Source organism: Larus michahellis, chromosome 1 (assembly GCF_964199755.1).
Source record: "Larus michahellis chromosome 1, bLarMic1.1, whole genome shotgun sequence".
Classification (NCBI taxonomy): domain Eukaryota; kingdom Metazoa; phylum Chordata; class Aves; order Charadriiformes; family Laridae; genus Larus; species Larus michahellis.
In genome coordinates, this window is record NC_133896.1 from 152,068,091 (window position 1) to 152,084,084 (window position 15,994).

At 45.5% G+C, this 15,994-nt stretch overlaps 1 protein-coding gene across 4 annotated transcripts in view; it reads left to right on the forward strand.

The window, feature by feature from the left end:
* NPAS2 (neuronal PAS domain protein 2) overlaps positions 1-15,994 on the forward strand; it is a 108,458-nt gene that overhangs the window by 70,436 nt on the left and 22,028 nt on the right. For all 4 annotated transcript variants that reach the window (XM_074609228.1, XM_074609211.1, XM_074609219.1 and 1 more), the window contains 5 exons: positions 698-818; positions 1,839-1,952; positions 11,211-11,329; positions 14,540-14,622; positions 15,519-15,625. In XM_074609228.1, the coding sequence (XP_074465329.1) occupies positions 698-818; positions 1,839-1,952; positions 11,211-11,329; positions 14,540-14,622; positions 15,519-15,625 (544 nt within the window). The remainder of the gene's footprint in view (positions 1-697; positions 819-1,838; positions 1,953-11,210; positions 11,330-14,539; positions 14,623-15,518; positions 15,626-15,994) is intronic.

Genomic DNA, 15,994 nt, shown 5'->3' on the forward strand with positions numbered 1-15,994 from the left:
ACATCTGGGTATCCAGCCCGTGGCTGGCCAGAGGGCTTGTGCGGGTGGCACCATGAAGTCCCCCTCCCTGTGGACTAACTACTGCTGCTGCAAAGCCACGTCCAGACTGGGGAGTCTCCTTCGCCCTGCTCCCACCTGCCAGGATGTGGGGAAGGGGGAGCAAGGGCTGCCGCCTCAAGGGCACTTCCCAGGAGCCCAGGAGGTCCCCCCAGGGAGGGGCTGGATCTGGGACCGACCCAGCTCTCGGGGCCAGTGGCCCAGGGTGACTCCCAGCCCCGCTGCTGCAGCTAGTTGGGGTTTGCTGGGCAGAGAGCAAGCTCCAGTGATCCACAACAGACCTGTGCACGGCGCTGGTGAGGGGAAGGGGGAGCCAGGATCCCATTTTCCATCTCACTCCCAGGTCTCATCATTTAATTGTATGGACATACCCGATGCATCTGGTGGTCCCTGAGAAACATTAGAGGAGCATCGCCAAGTGCTGAGAATTGAGCTGAGAACTGAGCTGAGAACTAGCCCAACGGGAAGTGGCGACTTGGTTTGCTTCCCCCTGTTTTAGGCTTTGTCAGGGGCCCCTGGAAATCAGTGGGAAAACTCCTGTCAGCTGCCCCAGGCTTCACATCCACATTGCTGCGCATCTCTGCAAGTGTTGCTCATTGTGATACTTCTATTTTTCTCAAAAGTTCCTTTTTCTTTGCAGTGTGATGTCTTGGATCAGAATTTGTTAAATTTCCTCCCAGAACAAGAACATTCAGAGATTTATAAGATGTTATCTTCTTGTATGCTTATGACAGATTCTGCCTCATCGGATTACCTAAAAAGTAAGTTTTGTTTTATCTTTCCCAGTAAATGAAAAAGCACGGGCAGGATGAAAATCTCTCAGAAAGAGTTTTTTATGTGATGTGCAATATAAAACTTAGGTTCATAGCCTTTTAAAAAGATCTTGCTACCTGGAATGACCCTTTGGTACTATTTTTAAATGAAACTCATTGCCTTTATTCTACTAGGCTAAGACTACTTGCAGTTCTGTTAATTATTAAATATTGTATCTTTTGAGACAGCTAAGGAAAATAGGTTAGCCGATGGAAATTGAGAGTTCGCCTGAGACAAATCACATCTTAATTGATATTTCAGCCTGTTCAAGTAAGATGCTGTTCAGAGATGTGCTGATGTCACACGCCTTTGGTTTGCATTATAGTCGAAAAGTAAAACCATTGTAATTCTTTTTCAAATTGAATTTTGTTTTTCTTAAAAACCCTTTTACTTGCCTCACCCTTATTCACTCTAGGAGGTAAGAGGTAGGAAACCAGAAAACACACCTCAATGTAAGACGTACAGCTGCCTAATCTACTGTATATACAAAACCTGCAGCTGATAGCTAATATGCCAAAGCTAATTTAATAGATATTTTGAGGTAATTAGGCACAGTTTTCCAACACAAGATGTAGAACAGCTGTGAGTCGTGAAAAGCCTAAATAGCAAAAAAGCTATAAATGAAGGATCCGGCTCTCTCCTTTGCTACACCGGTGCTATGGCAGTGTGAGCCCTGTGATGAAGGTGGTGTAAGAGGAGGGCGAGTCCGTGTCGAAGGCTGCCCCTGCGCTGCCGGCAGACAGGACCCGCGCTGAGCATCCCGCATCCCTGCGAGGCGCTTCCTTGCAGAGGCTCCGGCCCTGCAACGTATAGCACTGCAACGTATAGCACGTCGGTGTGTAGGACTTTGAGTGGTGACAAGCTGCTCTCGTGCTGCCAGTTGCAAGATTGGGGTTGGAAGGCACCGTTGGTTGTGTTTAGCTTAAATAGTATATTTATTTCTTCTTCTTCTTCTTTTAACAATCCAGCTGACAATGAACTAGAGTTTTATTGTCATCTTCTGAGAGGAAGTTTGAACCCAAAGGAATTTCCAACATATGAATACATAAAATTTGTAGGAAATTTTCGGTCTTACAGCAATGGTAAGCTTTAATTGTTGTATAAATGTTACTTTAGCTGTGTAAAATAAAATATAAGTATTGCTCCATTGAACAAGACAGGCTTTTAAATGAAAGGACTATTTTTAACATTATGGGGTAAATTTTGCTTCATGTGGATCTCGCAGCTGATTTGCAAAAGCTGGACGAATACCTATGAAGAGTGAAATTGTGTTAGTTGCTTTTGTTATTGCCCTTCACCTGTTAGCAGTGATCCTGGACTCTGGGTAAGTTTGCAAATAATGACAGGTTCGGAGGAGGGTTGGTTTGTGCTCACCGATGCTGTGTGCTAAGACCGCACCTATTAGCTAAATAATAACCTTGCTACCTTATCTGCTGGCTTACATGAAACACAGATTCTGTGCCAGGGCTGATAATCTGCCAAATCTGCCCTCTCGCCCTTCTCTGCAAAGATCTGGGGAAAGGCGGCAGCGCTGCGTGCTGGAGCGCCTGCACCCACCGCCCCACGCCACTGCCGTCGGAATGGCTGAGGATGCTTCCACCCGCCGCTCTCTCCAGCTGCCATTTTACGTTCCGCTCCAGCACTGCAGAACACAATAGTCTCAAAAAAATAATAAAAACAAATTAAAAAAAATTAAAAAAAAAGGAAAGAAATACAGTCAGCATAGTCGCTAATGCACCACAGTCAGTCCAGGGAAACCATCTTTCAAGTGATGAAGAGCAGATTTCTACCTCACCCGTTCCCTGACAAACAGATTGCTGCACGGCCGTTAGTGTCAGAAATGAAATACTCTTTTATTACTTTCCCTTCTCCTGCCTGCCCAAGTTTGCCTTAGTTACTTGCCTGATTGAACTCCAGAGTGGCATTTCCAAAGTTGCTGGTATTGTTCCAAATAGGTCATCCTCAGCAAAAAAATTCCCCACCGTGCTTTCCAAAAACTGCATGCCACACTGCGAAAAAAAAAAAAAAAAAACCCCACGTCCCTGTCCCCATTTAACTTTCTGCTCTTGCTCCACATGACTAGAATAGAAACGGACGTGCAGGATGCAGATACGTATCTCTTGTTTGGTGCCATCTGATTTGAGGCTTTATTTGTATAAAAAACTGTAACTGCCTGGATGCTTTCTAGTTTGAATGAAGCGAAATGCGGCTGCCTGACAGACGCACGCACCAAGCTGTTCTGTTTTCTAGAGCAGAAACCGGATTTCAGGTGCTGACTCATAAGGATACATTTCTACCAGGGGAATTTCTGATCCATTTTCTTCAAGGATTTTCAGCCTTTTATTTTGGCCTGACCTTAATATTGCCCTCTTACCCGTTAGGATTTCATATCCCAGCATTTGTATCAGTGGCTATTTCTCAGAAAAAAAGATAAAACTTGCATTACAGATATCTTCTCTAGCTTAGTGCATATAAACTAAATGGGAACATACTGATTTCAGAGGACACCAGATCATTTTCCAAAGACCCCAGCTTACAGCTTTCTAATGAGACATGTGCTTTCTGTTTCAATTTTTTTTAAGATTTTTTTTTCCGTTGTGCCACCTTTTTCTAAACCTTCCACTTCATTTTGTCTATTCCACTTTCTTCCCATCTCTGCTGCAGTCTGACCCTCGGGTGGATAGGGAGGGGATGGCCCTTGCCATGGTTGCCTCCTGGCCTCCTTCCCCTCTCCCCGTGGCAGAACGGCAGCTTTCCCATCCCAACTTTAGTTTCCCCAGCTCAGTGCAGAGCCCGGTGGAAACAGTTGCTTCACCAGTGCGTCCCCAGCACTGCTCCCCCTTGGCCGGGGGTCACCCCCATGCCCCCCCTCACCAGCCTGGCTCCTAATCCAGCCACAAAACCACCTCCCAGCAAAAGTGGAATCAAGTGCACCGGACTCGCGATGTAGCGGCAGCAGCAAACTGGGAGCTGATAACCTTGGGCCAAGGACAGAGTGAGCATCTGGAGGAGGGTGCAGACCTCTGAAGCGGCTGTCCTTAGCTCCACCGGGCTTCTTGCCGCCTGCACCCTCAGCAAGGCATGGGGGACATCAGCTCAAGCGAGCAGCGCATGAACACAGCCACCCTTTGGGCAGCTTTCCAGCCCCGGGGCTGGGGACAAACGGCTGTGCTTTGGCACAGGGACTTGTGGCAGGGACACCTTTGAGCATCTGATGCGGGCAGCGGTGGGGCGGGTTACCACCTCTGCTTGGCCAACCACACCTCAGGGTACCCCATTAACAGGCCCTGTCCCCCCAGACCACGCACCCCAGGGCTGTCACCTGCCGGACCTGCCAGTAATTGCTGTCTTCTTCCTCCCATTAAATAAATACCCATTCTCCAGGTGTGCGGGCAAGCGGGCAAGAAAGACAATGTTGGGAAGGAGGTGGGGAGAGACATAGCACTCACAGGGCAGCACTCATCCTACGTGCGTAGGACCAGCTGGCCCCAAATCCTGCTTCTTGGAGGTGTTTGTGGAGGAAGGAGGCTAAGCTAAAGAAAAGAGTTAGCTGGGGGAGAAAGACAGAAATTGCAAATTAAGCTTAATTAGCAGGAGATGTTCCTTATGAATGTATTCAAGAATGCTTTTCCCTGTAGCTTTTCTCAGCAGCGGAAGTGTTAGCATGTTTTTACACATGGGAGACTGATACAGGATGTTCTTCTCTAAATACAAATCTCTGCTGTTCCTTTTTAGCCACCCAATGCCAAATCCTACCTTTGTTTCCAATGGTTTGCTGAGTAGACCCTGAGTCCTCCCTGCCTGCGTGTTCCTGCCACAGGAATGCCGGAGACTCTGGGGCCAAGGAAGCTCTTTTATCCCTGGGCAGGCTCTGTCCCATCAGGATACATAACTATTCCATTCTCATTAATGTAGGGTCATGGCAGTGACAGTCCTAACAAATCTTTCACCTTCTCAGTTAACCTTTGCTAATGTTTTGAAGAACTGGTAGGTCCTTTTTTGCCCTCTTTAACAGAAATGTCACTAGCTTTATTCTACTTCCACATAACCTTTAACATAACCTCTCTTGAATTATCATTTTCTTAGGCTCATTTTATTATTGTTCATTGCTCATATAACGGTGGTGCTTGGGGGAAGGGGGTCATGCGTGCTGGGGTCCCAGTCACCTTGCCCCCTTCCCTCCTCCCTCATACCTTCTCCGTTAATCGCATTGTGACTTATGGCAGAGAACATCATATAGGGATGGGTTTGAATGGATTAATTTGAAGGACCGAGACTTAGAAAGCCAGTTAGGGGCTTAGCTGCTCTCCCTAACTTTAGCGGGAGCTCTGGGGCTTTAAAGGCCATTGTACTGAGATGCCAAAGAGAAATTTTTTTTCCGCTAAAGTAGAACAAATACCTGGTATCTACCAAGGTGACTTGTCACCAGGATTGCTGTCAGGGAGACAGATCACGCACAACCTACATCGAGCCCATGCTAGTCCCCCAGAGGAGCAGTCACTGGCATCTTTCTCCATCCCAGAAGGGGCAGGGAGATGCATGTGCAGCTCCCAGAAATTGCCCGGGAAAGTTCCCAAAGCTCGCGGCATGCGTTCAGTCTTTCAGCAGATCACCGTCCCTAGAGCTCGTGGGCTCGGCGATAGCTGGAGGCCAGAGGAGCTGCACAGGGTTAGCAGGAGGGTCCACACTTGGGCTGTTCCTGGGGATGGTGTGCAGGAAGCTGTACTCTGTAACCCCTGCTGCAAGGAGATTTCTGCAGCTCTGTCTACACCGGGGATGTGACATGAGCCGCCTGCACATGAGTGAAACCCCCCCGCTCCTCCTCGAATTATCTGTGCCCAAGCGAGAGCAGCCGAGCAGCGAAACTGCAATGCGAGCCGTGCGGAGTGACTGCATGAGTCACTGGCTGTGCTAAATCAAATACAAGAGATTTGATTTTCCATTTGGGAGGATTATATAATCATCATTAATTAAGCTTCAATGAGAAAAGCAGGCCTGTAACCTGACGTGAAGACTCAGTAGTCCCTTGAGAGGAGGGGACGTGGCCCGTGGGCCACTCAGAAGAGGAAGGTGGAGTTCCCTCTTTGCCTCCGCGAGAAACGCCTACTTGCTCTCAGAGCATAAGGGGTTCTGTTTGGTTTTTTTTTAATTTTATTTGCAAATAGGAACTCTTTACAATATTTTTATATATTTCAGGTTCTGGTCCTGTAGTCCAGATTTTAACAAGAGAGATGAATATATGCAAACATCTGAGGGAGCCGAGTGCCATCACTGTACCTGTTGACCAGTAGTACCTGATAAGGGGCAGAGCCATTTCAGCATCACCAATGAATAATGCAGTGGCTCCCATCCAGTTTTGCCCGAGGGCTGAGCGGGGAGGCAAGTAATAAAGATAACCCTCAAAAAAATCCAAGGAAATGCTTAGCTCCCGGTATAAAATGTCAAATTAAGTGAGAATAAATTATTTTACAAAGCCGCTTAATACCTCACTGTGATAAGAAAAGATAAGGCAGGCTGGATTTATCCTTCCTGTGAAAATTGTTTGTACGTTTGTAAACAGAAAAAGATCTCTCATAATTATATAACCAAATATTGGCTTTGGTATCCTATTTCTGAGGTGACATACTTGCTTTAAAACTCCTGAAAGGGACAAAGGCAGCAACTTGCCTTTCAAAGTTCACCAACAGAAAAAAGGACCACCAGCATCTTTTAAAGTGGCAGATCCGTCCTTTCATCCAAAATGCCTGAAGTGTTCCTCTTAAAAGGAGGAGATAACCGTTACGTGAAAAGAGTTCCTGATCGAGTAATATAATTAAATATTATAGTGGAATTTAAAACACTGCATTTTTGTTCCCAATTACATGGAAACTCGGGAAGTATCTGGTTACTGGGTGCTAATAATAGCAGATACTCTACTGTTAGCTGATATATCTCTTAGAGATAAGAATAAGCATCAAGAAAATTATTACGCTGGGGAGAAAAAAAATAATCTTTTCACTCTCAGAACAATTAATTCAATCTGAATTCCCTTTTAAAGGAAATAATAAATAGATTTTTACAGAAGATACATTGATCTTGAGCCTCCATAAGCATATGCAGAAACATCTGATAACAAGAACAACTCAAACTGACATGAGTGTTTTGATCAGAACTGACAGCCGCGTATTATTATTTACTGTTAACGATATCGTAGAAGTCGCAGCTATCAATCTGCAGTGCTTATGTTGGGCTCTCTATGGCCACTTAAGAAGAAAGGCACCATTCCCGTTCCCAAAGAGTTTACTTGGGGTTCACATCAACACTGGATGGGGAGGGAAGAAACAGGAGGAGGAAAGAGGAGAGAGCAGACTGAAGTAGACAAGCGATCTATGGACACCGTCACTGTTACTCACCCAAAGCTACTGAGTGCAGTCTGGCTTCCCACTAGCACTTTAGATCTCTTCATTATATATATTAACTGCCGAATATTCTGTTTATCTGTGGTCTGAATGTATTTACATGTAACAAATCTTGATTTTATTCTTCTGGTCTGTTTGGCTTGTATTTTTTTTGAAATCGCTGTTCAGTTTGTCTGACAGTCACTAAGGCTGGTTCTTCAAACATTAACGTCTACTGACAAAATAGGAAGAAGGGATTTCTTCTCTCAAATGGCACAAATGAGAGGCTTGCTGTTATAGGAAGAGTATGTTTTAAACATCCTAAGTTAAAATAAGATGACCGAGCAACTGACTGCTGTACTATTATTAACTGCATAATGTGGCATCTGGGGTTTTTAAAATGTGTTTTCATTCATTTCATGTGGCATGATTTATATCCCTAAGGATAAAAATCTTTTTGTCTATGGTACTTAAGAGCTTAGTTCCTTATATATATTACTTATTTTTAACATCTTGTCCTTAGTGTCCTGGTCTTTTTCTAAAAAAAACAAAACCAAAAAACAACAACAAAAAAACCTGCACATAGGCAAATCAGTTTCTTTCTATCTTCTTATATGATAGTTGCAGGTAACCTAATACTTCTACAAAACAATTTTGCGGTAGCTCTAGGAGCAGCAGGTCTGATGGGTAACCACAAACCCTATTAAAAATTATGCTAAGGAGCATCAGCTAACTGATATATCTGAGACAACTGTTTCATCTTTCTTACTATGTATTTATCTTTGTCACACGACCTTCTAATTCCCTGCTCAGGATATTTTGTCTAGATCATTCAATTGTGAAGCTCACATGCCCTCATTTACCTGGGTCCACCTGTTCATAGCCAGCTTAACGTTTTCATCAGATGCCTTCTGACAAAAGCACTCCAAGACCGGTATTTGACTTCTAAATGTTAGTATTACCCCAGCCTCAGACTTCATCCTGTATTTTCCATTCCACTCTTTTTCTGTGGTGCTCTCAGAAAGCTTGCTACTGAACTCTGCTACTTCAAGATGTTGTGTGTTTCTTTTAAAGAGACTTGGAGAATTATAAAGTATGATTTTTCAGAGGGCACGCTTTAAAGATTATGCCAGGATTTATTTATTTTTTTTAATTCATGCAATGATCCCCTTTTTTTAAATGCACTTTAAAAGTTATCAACAAAAAAACCCTTGAAATTTGCTGACCAGCTGCAAGGGCAGAGCAAAGCAGGCTGTACAGACAGAGCTGTGGGAAGAACAGATACCAACAAAATAAGTCAGGCAGCAAAGTTATGCAGAAACAAATGTGGGATTTTTTTTTTTTTATTTCAGTTATTGTAGTTGTTATTTTTTGATCAAGATGTACATTTCAAGGTGGGGGCTAGCAGCCTGTATCATTGAGGCTTGTAGTGCTTTGGGCTTTGCGAAGGGCAGCTGAGTATGGGGAGGGGACAGTAGCTGTTTGAAGACTGGATGGGTTTCAGCCAGGCCAGCTCTGTCTCATCTCCTTGGGCTTATTCATTCACTGCCGCCAAGTTCAACACTCCCAAATGTTGTGATGAAATCCCAAAGTTACCACATAGCTGTACTCTATGATAATTATTACCCTTTTAGCATTTACCTCTTGGAAATGTGATCCTATTTTGTAAATGCCACATTCAGGGATGTGGTCTGCTCTCTTGCGGGAATACAGCTCAGACTCGTGGCTGTTTACATCAAACAGCTGATGTAGAAAAGCCATCGGCTCTCTTTGGTGTGACTCAGTCTCCACTGGGCATTTCTTCTTCAACTGGTGTCGTCTGCAAGCCTGTGGGTTCACTAACTCATCACACCTGTACTTGGGAGGCTGAATGTGCTGATGTTACTTTCCTATCTTAGAGCCCAGCCTGCAAACGTTTGCTACTGAACTTGGCTATTACAGAGAGAAACGGCCCCACTGACTTCAAATGTGACAACATATTACGTAGTAAGCTTGGAAGTAGCTTTTTACAATGCCCTTAATGTGGGTTTATAGCAATACCATTAATTTTTAAACAGGACTGACTACAGAATTCAACAGACTTACAAAAATAATCGTATGGGAGAAGAACCGATAACTCTTTATTCGGGCTTCTCCTATTTCCTGTAGCTCCTAACTCTTTCTTCTTTTTTTCCACCTCTTGTATTAATAATCCCATAGAAGCCCTTGTATATGCACATAACCCCAGGAGCAGAACAGGAATACCTATTCCTAGGAAGTCCCCAGAGCAAGTGTGCTTTGCTGGTGAAAGGAGGAGATTTTTGCCCATATTTTTTATCTTAATATCCAGTCAGCCATGCCCTCCAGACTCAGCCGCAAGAGTGGGCTGTAATCTCTGTGGATGCTCACATCTGTGTTGCCTTCTCAGATGAGGAATCTTTCATCCCCTTTTTGGCACAATATATATTGTGCACACAGTGGCCTAAATCACAGGTGTGAATTCTCCTCGGTGTCCTTATTTTTCTCGCTCATACCCTGTAATCCTTGTTATCAGCCATGTATCTCTATTCTAAGGCTCTTCATAGGTTGAACTGGGTTTCAAAAGCACGTGTGATAAGTTCAGACTTCTTCCATCTCTACAATTTATGCTAGGGAACTAAAGCCCAGTGCAGAAACACCCCAGAATAAAAATTGCTAGTAATCTCCTCCCCGAATAGGTACAAAACTCTTACAGGAGTTTTACAAAACAGTTTTACAGGAACGGACATGCTTATCCTTGCTTTGTCCTGTGCAGAAGAGACAAACTGTAGGAGACTTCAGAAAGTTGGATATAGGGGCCAAATAGTACGGAAAGATAGTTTCATATTAGCATCGATCCCTATTAGCACTAGATTAGTATTATTAATTTTATTATTAATTAATATTATGAAGATTAATAAAAATAATTAGATATTGGTGAACTCTGGCTGCTAGAAGGGACCTTCTCTGCCCCCATGGGAGACAGTTGTCTGGGCAGGGCAAGAGCCCATGGGACCAGCCCAGTTCCCACCGCAGCTTAGCACAGTTTTGTTTCACTGCTGTGGGAGTGGGATTACCTTCTCTAAACAGCTCGAATTTGGATGAAAAATTTGCATTATGTCATGCTAACATGGAACTGTGGGCTAGCTTAAGGCAACACGTACTTTTGGCAAGGCATCTTCGTGGCAGGAGGTGCTAGTGGGCCCTCAAAGCAAGACAAGAGCCACGCAATCACGGAAGATGCAGATAAAAAAACCCTACACAAAATCTGTAGCCACATCGCATCCAGTTTTTCCTTCTGCCCAGCGTTTCAGGAGACAGCAGGCCATCTGCACGCTCACCAGAAACGCCCAGCTCTGGAAGCCAGTGCTGTACGTGGGGTCCTCTTTGCTCTTCTTTAAGCCGAGGAGAACTTGAGCAGGCTGGGGACGCTTTTCCTTAGACGCAGAAGGGGAAGATGCACTTCAGCCGCCGAGAATCACAAGCAGCCTCTTGCTGGCTCGATGAAGCCTCGCTGGCTCTGGGCCGCAGTGTTTTTGCCACTGATGACTTGACGAACTCTCTTCAGCTACCTCCCCTGCCAAGGCTTTTTTTCACTGCCTCGTGGAAGTTGGCGCGCTAGGCATGCTGCAGCATACTTTTTTTTTTTTTTTCTTGTGAGTGGTGAAAAAGAGCAATTGGATGCGTGGGGTTTCTTTCCAGAAAGCTGGTTTATGCTCTGTAATAAGGTTTGGCCTTATTTTTATTAGGATTAACCTATAAGATTCATACTTGAAGTTAAGCTCTGATGTCTTTCTGCCTAACATGACTGACTTGGATTTAAATATATGCATATCAGCTTTAAAAGCTTTTAGAGCACTTCTCTGAATAAAATTAGTATTAGTACGCTTCAAGTGTGCAAAATATTCGGGGAGAGAAGATCTCATACGAGGCATGACTCTGGATCCCGTTTTTTTCCCTACCTAGTGCCTAACTCTACTTGCAATGGCTTTGATGAGGCTGTCCCAAGGGCTTACAGAACATCCCCGGGAAAGCAGATCTGCTTCGTTGCGACTGTGCGTTTGGCAACACCTCAGTTTTTAAAGGTAAGCGCGTACCCTGGGTCCCACTCATTCCGGAACTTCTCAAAACACTTTCACAGTGTCACAGACAGGGTGACACGCGAAGTTCTTAGTTTTGCTAATTGAATGGATTACAGATATCACATTTCATGCATAAAAATCCAGTGAAGAGGATTATCAGTGCGAGCCAGGGTCTGTGGAAGCGGTGTCACTTCTGCCCCCGCTGCATGGGAAATGGAAACCCTCCTTGCATTAGGAATTGCAAAGTCACTTTGAAATTGGGTTCTTCGTTGCTGCTTTCTTTTCCTGCGATGGGACAGCGTACAGATGGCCACCAACACTTTCATTTGAGTCCCTCGGTGTCTTTGGGTGACTCATGCTAGTTTCTCTCCTCCCAAATCCTGGTAGTAAGACAGCTGCTTGTGGAAATAAGGATAGACCACTCAACCTTGTGCCTGGCACTGCAGTTCCCCAATTAACAAATGTGAGCTACTGTGTCAGGTATCCCGTCCTCAGAGGTTAAAAGATTAAAAAGTCTAATTGAGACCTAGCTGGTATGAAATCACCGCTCCCTTGGCCTGGCTCCATTACTGCTCAGGGACCTGCAGGGCACTCTTGACTGATTCATGGCCCCAGCAGGCAAGTACAGTCCCTTCTAGGTAAGTGAGGACACTTCCCATAAATCTCAGCCACGGTAATCATATTATCAGTAGAGGCTGGAGTTAAGGTTCTCCGAGAACCCTGAAAGCAAATTCCCTTGTCTTTGGGTAGCTAACATCTCAAAATAAACAGGGGAAATAAATGGGCTGCGGTTGGCAATGAGCTGCCCAGTGCTGGAGGGATGCAGCTGCTGAACAACCTGGAGAAGGTGTTAGCTGCCAGGAAACCCCGCACACCGATCTCTTCAGTTCACCTGGGTGACTCCAGTCCTGACTTCCTCCTCTGAAAAGAAGGCAAAAATATTTATCTATCTGACTGGCTAAGCAAGGCAGAATCAGCATTTTGGTTGCACATAGCAATGTTTGCATGTTGCACCTTGAATTTTAGGGTAGCTTCTTGGCATCAGCATGGATTTTGGTGCAAACTGGAGAGGGAGGGAGAGAGGAATTTAAGGTATGCCTGAAGCCTTTTGCCAATCTACAACCAGCCACTTTAATCACCTTTGTGAGCATTGATACGTATCAAAGATGGCAGAACATCTCAGCTTGTCCTGTGGTCCCAAGAGGGTTTCAAACATTGGTGGCCTGAAAGACTTCTCTCCCTGAGAGTGACAACAGAGAGAGAAGTGACAGAGGAGATGATGAGAGGGTGTCACTTGCACAGGGGGACGTGGCACCAGGGAGCAGGGGGACAGCAGCATCAGGGGCCAGGGGCACGTTGTCCTTAACAGTGATGATGGAGACCCTCCTGCAGAAGAGACATGGGGGATACAATAACCCTGGATGCCACTAAATCCTGAGCACTGATGCTGGCAAGTCCCATCCAGGGGTCCCCAGGCTGACAGCTTATGAAGCTGGAGTTGCCCCTGCAAACCGCCAGAAGGAGAGGAGAGGAGAGGAGAGGAGAGGAGAGGAGAGGAGAGGAGAGGAGAGGAGAGGAGAGGAGAGGAGAGGAGAGGAGAGGAGAGCTGCCAGTGGGGTGGGAGCTGGCCATGGGGCACATGGCCAGCCCACGCATGGGCATGCACAATGCAGCCATCCTTCTTCCCCTTCCCATCTCCACCCAAAATCTAATCCTTGCCAACTATGTCCTCATCCCAATCCCTCTGGGCCAAGGATGTCCTGCCTCACAGGCAGCCCTGTACCCTACCTCCTGTAATTCACTTATTCATTATCATTCTCATGAGTGCCCAGAGCTGCTGTGAATCTTAAGGGCCAGCTTCTTCACTGTGGGAGTGAAGTGCAAGGCAAGCCGGCGACCTTTCACCCCATGCTCCATGCAGGCTGCCTGCCTGAATGGGCATTTCCCCCTCCACAGCATGTGGTGCCCCCAGCTATTGAGTGGGTGTCATGGTTTGGGCCAGACTGACCACTGAAGAGAACGACAGAAGCTCTCCCCCACCTCCCACTCCAAGGAGAGGAGGGAGAGAGATAAAAAGATTTATCGTTTAGAAAAAAACTGAACTACTTTAATGAAAATATTAATAAATTAATAAAATAATAATTTAAAAAAGAAAATAATGAAATACACAGAATATATACAAAACCATATCAAGCTCCCAGGATGACAATCACGTTGTCATCAGGCACGGGGAAAAGTCCCAGACTGGACCCAGGAACGAATGGGAGCTGGATTCCAGACTTGGATTCAGAAATGCTCAGATCGGGATCAAAGGCAGATGAACAGACAGAGTCCTCCTTGGACACCAGCCATTGAAGAAAGAGGGCTGACCCTTTGATCCCTCAGCTTTTATACTAAGCATGGGGCAGATGGGATGGAATACCCTGTTGGTCAGTTTTGTGTCACCTGTCCTGTCCCCTCCTCCCCACAGGTGCAACCCCTCTACGCTTTTCCGCTTCCGACCCTCCAACAGGGCAAATAAAGTTACTTGACCTTGGTTGTTATAGCAATAAGTACAAGCAGGAGCCTCTCTGCGTACCATTCCTTGGCATGAACTATAAACATAGGTCTTATCACTCTGAGAGCAAACAGTTTCTGCACAATATGCTGTTAATTTCAGAGAGTTTAGTTAGTTACAAGAGGCTTAGATAAAAAGTAAAATTACTGAACAGAAAATTGGTTGTGTTTTACCCCGAACCAGGCAGTGGGAAGGAGAGTGTCCCCCTTTCTCAAAGAAGGTTCGGAGGACAGACATCCAAAAGGGCCAGGCAAGGGTGATGGATATCTTAAGTAACACAAAGAGAGCAAGGAAAGATGTGGAAAACCGAGGTGGGACCAAGCACAGGCTGGATGTTGGGAAGGGGCATTTGCTCCTTGGGGCCGTGGGAGCACAGCTCTCACACCCCGGGCACTGCTCCAAAGCCATAAAAACTTTGGCACCCCAAGGAACAGTCATAGCTCTTAGTCCATGTACATCGCAAGTTCTTCTCTTCAACTCCTGCAAAAATGTTGGCATTGATAAATACAATAGATTGCTCTCTGGAATTTGCCAGAAAACGTGTGAATCCTGTGTTTTCTCCTCTTATGCACCACGTATTTATAGCTAACAAAAGCTAGATGAAGCTGAGGGGTGAAGCTGCAACTCTCAGTAAGTCGGTTTTCTTCACCATACAGGAGATGTGCATCGTGGAAGAACCTCTAGAGGAATTCACATCAAGACACAGTCTGGAGTGGAAATTTTTATTCCTGGATCACAGGTTGGTGACAAGAAAAGCACTCCTGATTGTGTTCGGTGCTTGTCTACTGCTATTTTCATAAGTGCAATTCTCTCAAATAGTGTTACGTTTCACATCTATACAGGAGGGCAATCACTGAAATTCCTACAAAAGATTATATTTACTATTTTAGTCTGCATTTATTTTTATCAGTCTTTTAAAACAAAACTACTCTGTCTCTCAGGCCGAATTTGTGACTAGCTTGTTCTTGTTTGCTTTAAAAATATCAATGGACCAAATTCTGTCACATGGCAAAATCATCTAACTATTATACAGCTGCGGAAATCATTGTTTCCAAATCCAGCCATCGATTGTGTGTGTGCAATTCCCACTGAGTTACGGAGGGAAAGTCTGCGTTGGCCTTGAGGCAACCGCGCTGGCAAAGGTACAAAGGAATTGCCTCAGCTCGCCACGGACAAGGTCTGCAGACACTCAGAGGGAAGCAGCACAGATGATCTCCCCTCCTACCCCCCTAGTCCCGGCGGGAGATAGCATCCTATCACCTTGCCACACGTTTCTCCCCTGTGCAGGGACTGCGGGAGCTGCAGCAGAGCTCCTGACCGAGGAACAGCCAGGGAATGGCTCCCTCACAGCGGGTTCTTGTGTGAAGGTCCATGAGAAACAGAGTTGCCTTCCACAACCACATTTTCCCCAGAAAGATGGGGTTGTCATGGCCGTGTCCTGGGGGGAAAGATGCCGTGCCCAGCTGGGCATCCCGGGAACAAGGCACGGGAAAGTCGGGATCTCGTCCCCTGGGGTGGACGACTGCACACCAATTAGCAAGAGCAGATCCAGGCTTTTTATATATCTATGTCAACATGCAGAACCGCTGTTTCTTTCATGGTTTATGAATTCACTGATATTGTGCCTAACCGCAGAGCACCGCCGATTATAGGATACTTGCCTTTTGAAGTGCTGGGTACTTCTGGCTACGACTATTACCATATAGACGACCTAGAGCTGCTAGCAAGGTGCCATGAACACTGTAAGTATCGCAGTTCCTGTGGAGTCGCTGGGCCACCTCTCCTCAGTGAAATGTCGTTCCAGTTAAAATTGGTTTAAACTTGGAAGGGGAGGTTTGACCCTGGCCTCACACCTGTGTGTCTTAGCGGAGTTATAGCAGACTGGGGGCACCGCAGCTGATCAGCATCTGGGCCAGGCTTACTGAGCTCTGAAAAATACAATTTTACCTTCCGTATCCCCGGAAGCGGTCAGCGAGGCTCACCGAATGGATAAAATACACCATATTAGACCCCCACTCTATTAGTAAAGAATATACAGGAATAGTTCAAGCAAACTCAGAGGAGATCCTGTTTTGTAAAATTCTGGCAGATTATTTACCCTAATGTTGTTC